A 7,934-nucleotide genomic window follows, 5' to 3' on the forward strand; every position below is an offset into this window, starting at 1 on the left:
TTCCCAATATATCCCTCAAGTTTACCTTGTATCTATTTTCGTTGGATTCTTCAAGATTTTCTAACCTTTATTCTTGTTTGACAATTGAGATCGGTTTTTGAGTGCTTAGCATGTAATTTGTCGCAAATTACCTCTCAAAAAAAGGCAATTATGTCTAAAAATAATGAAGCAATTCATCTCCAAAGCCTACATAACCAAGTTTTAGCATCCTGTATGGTAGACAATCACTCTTCTTATGAAAAGCTACAAATTTTTTTGTTTTTGGAGAAATTTACTCTCACAACTAGGGCTATTTTGGGATTTTGGAAAATTTGAAGGGTATTTTGGGAATTTATGACAAATTATGGGGGTACTTTTGGAATTTTTGAAAGTTGAAGGGTATTTTGGGAATATTTGCAAATTAAAGGGGTATTTTGGTAATTTTCCCTTCTTTAAAAAATACACAAAGCAACCAACTATACATTTGGGAAAATTTGAAGGGCAAGAGGGTGCCTGTCAAAATTCAAGCCGGGATGGCTTTGACATTTTTGGGGTATTGGACAAATCTACACCATTTCTGTAGGGCACCGCCTACATTCTTCTTGCAAGCTCAAGAGCTCGCTAGGGTTTCCAAAAAACTTGATGTTGTGTCACTTGCGTGCTTGTGCATGGAATCTTGGTAGCCTACTATCAAACTTTTATGCTGTCAAAGCTTGTGCTGTGCTGTGCTGTCTAAGGGTCAAAGTGTTTGGATGAGGAGGTAAAGGGGAGGCCACCAAGAGAAGAAAATACACGCGGATAGTCGATGGGATTGTTGTAAGGGAGTTGAACAATTGCACCAGAAAAGTGCTGCCTTGATAACTTATAAGAGAGAAGCATTTAGAGAGGGAGAGAGAGAGTGTCTAATAGAGAAGCATTGAGAGAGAGAGAGAGAGAGAGAGAGAGAGAGACACACACAGAGAGACCTCTCTCGCGCAGAAAGAGCAGCAAAGAGCACCAACCTGAAGTGGGTACTTGTGTAATTTTGCTATGTACACAGACAGTTCCTGTGAAGGCTTTAAGCACGTGACTAGGAGCACGCTTCCTTGAGTACTACGCACATACACACACAGTGACACACCTTTAATTAGCGAGCCGGACACACAGAGGTCACACCCCCCCCCCCCCCCCCCCCCCACACACATACACTAACGCACACACACACATTGCCTCACGCAGGGTTGTGCTCGGCAATGTCTTCAAGCCTCTCTTATGGGACACACAGAGGCATTGAATGGATGCCCATATCACGACAGGGTATAGCCAAATGCAGGGAAGGTCATCGATACCAGATTGTGGCAATGACTTCAGGGGCAAAACCCACCTGGCAAAACAACATCAGATCTGTTGCCAGCGATGCAACTGGGGTGAACCACAAAGCTAACAACAGCAAAGTGATATTGGGCTCGCCTGCGGATATTAGGCTCCTTTCCCCACATCTTCACGTGACTGACGTGCGGAGGGAAAGGGAAATGCTTGTTGATGTGCTTGACCATGGCAGGCTTGTCGACAATGACCTTGTCTACCGACAAACTTTTGTTATTCGCTCCTACGAGGTTGGCTTTGACAAAATTGCCACGATCAGCACCATCACTAATCTCTTTCAGGTATGCTCTCTGGCTCAAGCTTTGGATCTTTGACATGAAATGTGCTCGATCAATGTGCTCGTGACTGTGGATTTTCTGCACTCAGCTGCATTGGCAGCTCCATTGGCAGCTTTTATTGTGAAAAATGTATATGTGAGACAATTCACAAGCTTTTTGACCTGAATTTGTTTTCTTGACATAATGTAGGAGACATCCTTGAACCATGTTGGAATGATGAACTTTGCGGGTGATGGAATGGGCACTACGCAAGCAATGATCCAGAACAGGCTTATATGGATTGTGACGAGAATGCACATTGAGATGATGCAATATCCTGCTTGGTAAGATGACTTGATCGGAATTATCTTCCGACAATTAGCGTTTATGTGTATGTGGTGAATGTGTGCGTATGTATATAATTATCTTCAGACAATTAGCTTTTATGTGTATGCGGTGAATGTGTGTGTATATATATGTATCCTTGTCTTGATTGGATAATGTGCGAGATGGAGTGAGACAATGTAGGTTGGCCAGGGTGCTTGATAATGCTGTTCTTCTTCAATACTAGCAGCTTCTTTCACTTGAAGCAGTTAGTGATTTGGTTTGGATGAAAGTGCAGGGGTGATGTGGTGCAAATAGACTCTTGGGTGAGGAGCTCTGGGAAGAACGGCATGCGAAGAGACTTCGTTGTGCGGGACTACTCAACTGGCTGCATACTTGGGCGTGCCACCAGGTGCATGCCTTTGTGGTCTGACAAAAAACTTGTTCAAGCTCCAAGCAGACATTAGGATTTGAGAATCTGTTCTTTTAGAAGTTGTCGTGCGGAGTCTGAATTTTAGAATCAAGCCTTTGTGATGTCTAATTCTTATTTGTTTAAAGTTGAGTACTTGTTCCATTTTTTAATCGAGTATGCTTCATTACTTTATTTTGCTCATGCCTTTTTCAAAAGCATTTTCAAGTTTTGTTTAGTAACAAATAGAAGTGATTTTGTTTTTCCTTTTTCTGTTTTCTTGTGTCCCTTGCTTTTCTACTTTTGTGAGTGCTTTAGCCTCTCCTATAGTTCGTAAGTTCAGACTTTTCTGACCTTATGAAGGTATATATATATATTGTTTTTGGCTTAATTTCACCAAGTCTGTCTGATCAATTGCTTAGTGTGCTCTCTAAGTTTGTTGCGTTGTGTATGCCACTACTTTAGTGCACCTTGATTGAAGGGGATTTAGATTCATTTGTGCTTTTTCTCTTTTCTTGCACAATGCTCCGTGTCACATGGATGATCTATGCTTCACCATAGCCATATTTTGTGCTTAAAGCCCATGCCTCTTCTTTGTAGGGCACTGTGGTATTTAAGCTACATTTAATGGTACGATGATAAGATTTTTACTGGTAATAACTGAAAAAAAGCTGAAGTGCAGGATATTCAATTCTTTCTACGACATGTAAAGCTTATTGCTGTATTAGGGATGGCTCCGCTTGTCCTTTCATCATGTTGTCAAGGATGGCTTTTATGTCTTCAATTCAGTCCATGATGCATTGTTGCTGCATGTGGATGCATCTCTAGCAAATGCCCTTCTTTTTGGATGCAATACAAAATAACGAAACCGGGTTCTTCACTTTATTTTTGGCAGCAATTGGGCGCTCATGAACCAAGACACAAGAAGGTTGTCAAAGATGCCAACGGAAGTAAGGGCAGAGATTAGTCCGTTTTTCTTGGAACGGTCCGTTATGGAGGACGAAGAGGATAAGGCAGTCAAGAGGATTCCTGTACTGGACGAGTCAGTGCCTTTCAGAGCTACTGGATTGGTGGTATGCAATTTCTAAGATTTTCGTCTTTTTCCTCAACAAAGTTTACTCATTTTTTTTTTCTGCCATCTGAATTGGCTGAAAGGAACTTGCCGTGTATCCGAAACAAGGAAATGCATGCATTCATAAATCATGTACGGCTCGTGTTTGAAACACCGAATTTGAGAGGTTTTGTAAAAAACTTCATGATAGATGTTAACACAATCATGTAACCGATTGTTTTAACTGATCTTCAAACTAGTTTCATTACATTGTAGTGCTGGTCAGGACTGGCCAAAGCCTCCCGACATCTTTGAAACAGGTTTCCAAACTTTGTGTTTTGAAACTCCATGGCTACTATGTTTGGCACAAACTTGCCTAGTTGCTAAGCTGTGATCATCAGCCCTCAATATGACCAATTTGCGCTTTGGGGGGGAAAGGACTTCCAAACGTGATAAGGTTCATATACAATTGCCTATATTTGCTGTGAGGCACTCGTCTTAATCCGCCTCTAGTGTAATAATGCCATCCAGACATAATAATGGAGATATTTGCATGTTGGGTCTGCGATTGGCAAACCTTCTTCTACCTTAATACTTTTGGTTTTACAATGACTCTGCTATTGGCAAATTTTTTGCCTACATAGAAATCTCTGGTCTCAGAACAATGCACTAAAAACAAATAATCCATGAACAAACCGGGGTTGTGTGAGGTGGCAAAAGATGAAAAAGTTGCAAGATTTGGTAAGAAAGTGGGCAGCTAAATGTGTGTATTTTATCCAAAGTACAGTACTCTGCGTTTTGATGCACGTTCTATTGATAAAAAACGTGGACCCTTTAAAAAACCGAGAAACGGGACTTTAATTAAAGGGGCCTTTAGAAAAGGCTCTGTATGTCACGTTACGTTTTAAGTGTACTTTAACCTTGACATGTTTCAATTTCAATCAGATCATGTGCAAAACTAGATCTTCAAGTGGATTATGTATACATTTGTGAGAAAATATATTTGATAGACAACCAACGTATTTATGTCACGTTAAGTTTTAAGTGTACTCCGCTCTTGACACATTTCAATTTTCATTCAGATTATGTGCAAAACTAGATCTTCAAGTGGATTATGTATACATTTGTAAGAAAACATATTCTACAAAAAACCAATGTATTTATTTTTATATGCAAAAAATGTATAGTACACGCATTATGTGCCTTGTGTTATACGTTCTGTCCTGTACAGTAGCTGCTATGAGTGGCCTACACTTGAAGTGCATAGGGTGTGCGTTCATTTTTGGGATTGTGTCAAGCATATTGTTTGCAATTAGGGATTATGTGTTTGCAAGTGAATTGGCTATGGTAGCTTGTAGTCTTTTTGATAAGTAGCTGAGGTATTGGTGTTTCAAAATGAAGGCCTGTAAGATTTGCATGTGTGTGGATTGTTGCAGCCAAAAGTTCTGGACTTGGATATGAACCAGCATGTGAACCATGTCAAGTACATTGATTGGGTTTTGGAGGTCAGTAACACTTCAGGTTTTAAAACTTAGTTTTCAAATTTCAGCCTCTTGGTGATGCCATGTCATGCATGTGGGAAGCCCAATTTTGTAATTGTGCTTGAAACAAGTCTTTTCCTAAAGACTTGGAAAACCTACACATGGAAAATTTTGGATGACTTTATTCGAAGGTGTAGGGAAAGGATCTGCAGTGTCCTTCCCCCGTAAAACGGGCGACCGCATGGTGACTGGCGGACGTTGGGAGCCACGGCCTCCACCGATGGCCATGCGGTCGCCCTGTTTACGGGGGAAGGACACCGCAGGTCCTTTCCCGGCCATCACAGTCGGGGGGAGTGGGGCCAGTAATTTAGAACGAGCGCATGCAGTGTTTCGTGGCCTGCAATGCTTCTGTGGTGTATTCTGGACGTCGAATGTCAGTATTGGTTGACATTCTGCATGCTGACATGTCAGTACCTCATGCGATTCCACATGCTGATGTGGCACCACCTCATGGCATTCCGTATGGTGACGTGGAGCTCGTTCATTGCATGCAGCTGAGGCACATTCCAAGTACTGAGGTGTCAGCAATCGGAGAGCTGCAGCCTAGATGGATGGTGTGGATGCACTGCCCCATGACCCCCGCCTTGCTCAATGACCTTTCCCTGTGTTCTGTGCGACCATCTGGCGCCGCACCTCATGTTGTTTCCAAAAAGGACTTTTGTGGATGTGTCGAGGCATCTACATATGAAATTGTATCTGAGCCTATATCCAGAGTAGCTAATGCTTTTTTTTTGGATGCATAAAGACTAAGGATCACAATGGCATCTCAAATTATTCCATAAAAAAAGGTATAATGTAACATTAGAGGTGCAACATGGTTGGGTATGACCCCTAACATTATTACTGAAAAGGTTCTAGACAGGCTTTCTTTTGAGCAATGCTCAGCGTAATCCCACCAACAAATTTACCTCCAAATTTTTAACCTTCTAAGGTAAGAAAACCTATAAAGCCTTTGAGAAATTTAGTGTTCAAATCGTCAAGGTCGTGGGGAGGGGGGCAGAGGATCTGCACTGTCAATCTGCAGCTCTTTATTTTGCAGAATGCGTATCTGTAGCCATGCGATGCACGCCACATCAGCTGGTGGAATTTTCCCAGCCTGCAGCCAATGACCGAGCTCCAACTCAGGAGGTGGAATCGCATGATGTGCTGATGCATCAGCGGCTGGAATCTGAGACTGTCTCGCCTGGAATCGCACTGTCTGCACTCTCCCAACTGCACCCTCGTCTGCTCTCAGTGCACTGATTAGGCTTCACTGCAGGCCCCCCTCTCTCACGACCATTGACGGCTGGGAATGGTCGTGCACTGACCATTCCCGTAATCAGGGCTCCCGGCCTCCGCCGGTCGCCCATGTTTAACGGGAATGGTCAGGGTCCGACCATTCCCTACACCGTCAAGGTCCAGGGTCGGGGGGCTGTAGATCTGGGCCCTCCATCAGCTGGACTTTACTTGACGGAATCCTTCCATGCATCCGTTGGATGCTTGCCAACTCAGCACGTAGAATGTCAGGGGCACACATGATCTGCAGGGCCACTTACAGCATGCCAATTCAGCAGCAAGAAAATCACCTCTTGCCGACACCTCAGCATGCAGAATCCCACACACCTGCTACTCTCTGGGGAGCTGTCAACTCAGCAGCCGGAAAAAAACAGTGTCAGTAGTGATTAAATTCTGAGCAGGCTCAGAGTACACTGTTGGCCACCCTCCCCTGCACCTTGACAGCCAGGAAAGGTCATTCCCCTGAGTGATCTTTCCTGTAATCTGTGCTCCCAAGCCGGCTCCCGGCCTCCGCCGATAGAGCTATTGAGATTTGATCTCTACACACCCCCACACACCAACGGGCCTCATTCGCCTTGTTCTAGGAGGCTTTTTACCAGGGAAAGGGATGTTCTTTAGAAGTATTCGGAAAGCCTTACTGTAGCTGAGCTATCATAGTCACCTATAAATTCTCCCCAGGTATTGGAACTCTATTATTGGCATTGCTACTGTTTTCTTGAAGTTGTTTGGGGCAATCTTGCAGAAGACATTTTAATGAAACTATTATCCTCAGTTTGCATGCAAAATGTTTATATCAAATAGCTTATGCTTGGATTAAGATGTTCTAGCCTTGGGCTTATCAACTTTTCCACATTTTGGAGGTATGAGGCAGCAAAGGTCTTTTTGTATGTTTAATAAAGTATGCAATTCTTGTATAATATTTGAAGAAACTTTTTGGGAAGTGTATGTGGTTGCGTTTTCACTAAACATGCTTTATCTCACAAGGTTAGAATTTGAACATGCCAAGGAAAATTTTTAATTGATATGGGTGGTTGTTTGGCTCATGTGCAGTGTGTTCCCCAATTGTTGCTCATGTCTCGTGAGTTGAGAAGGGTGACATTGGAGTACAAGCGAGAGTGCGGTGAATCCGACGTTGTGGAGTCTCTAGCACAATCTGACAATGCCATTGAATTGGATGACTTGTTGTCAAAAATGACAATGGACTCCCTTGAATTCACACATTCCTTGCGCCTCTGTAATTCTGGCGTTGAGGTTTTGCGTGCTTGCACACAATGGACTCGTAAAGCTCACAATCATCATCACAATTAAAATTTTCCTGTTACCATATTTATCCCTTTTGGGAGCAAGTATAGAAAAGAGCTATGAGTAGTGAATTTGATGGGGTGTTTATATTATTGTTTGTATCTCGTACAAAACTAACCCAAGCCCATATTGATGCAAAATTTATTTATGTGGTTGATACTTTTATCAAATATAATAAAGCACCTAAAGTTGTAGCATTTTTTTGACTTTGTTGTGAAATGTATCTCATTTCTCCCTTATGTCTACGTACGGAGCATGCGGCGTAGTTGTAGGATTTGCCTAATTACAATATCAATTGCATTGTTACTTTCTTCAAAGGGCCTCATTGTATATCATTGTAAACCTTGAAGATATATTGTAACTAGCCCATGCTATAAAAAATAAGGGGCCTTGCTTAGATGATAAACCTACACATTTTTCCTTTATGGAAT

General features: G+C 42.4%; 1 protein-coding gene across 2 annotated transcripts; it reads left to right on the forward strand.

The window, feature by feature from the left end:
* The first annotated feature begins 667 nt into the window (after positions 1 to 667).
* LOC147425113 (oleoyl-acyl carrier protein thioesterase 2, chloroplastic-like) lies at positions 668 to 7,700 on the forward strand. Of its 2 annotated transcripts, XM_086499798.1 has the most exons (6): positions 740 to 1,625; positions 1,812 to 1,945; positions 2,224 to 2,337; positions 3,230 to 3,407; positions 4,822 to 4,890; positions 7,252 to 7,700. In XM_086499798.1, exons 1-6 carry the CDS (start codon positions 1,212 to 1,214, stop codon positions 7,507 to 7,509), a joined length of 1,167 nt encoding a protein of 388 aa, XP_086355924.1. In that variant the 5' UTR covers positions 740 to 1,211; the 3' UTR covers positions 7,510 to 7,700. The 2 variants fall into 2 exon arrangements, with proteins under 2 accessions (XP_086355925.1, XP_086355924.1); XM_086499799.1 differs by lacking the exon at positions 4,822 to 4,890 and having other exon boundaries at positions 668 to 1,625.
* The last annotated feature ends 234 nt before the right edge of the window (positions 7,701 to 7,934 follow it).

The sequence above is a fragment of the Adiantum capillus-veneris genome, chromosome 25 (assembly GCF_014529385.1).
Source record: "Adiantum capillus-veneris isolate H3 chromosome 25, ASM1452938v2, whole genome shotgun sequence".
Classification (NCBI taxonomy): domain Eukaryota; kingdom Viridiplantae; phylum Streptophyta; class Polypodiopsida; order Polypodiales; family Pteridaceae; genus Adiantum; species Adiantum capillus-veneris.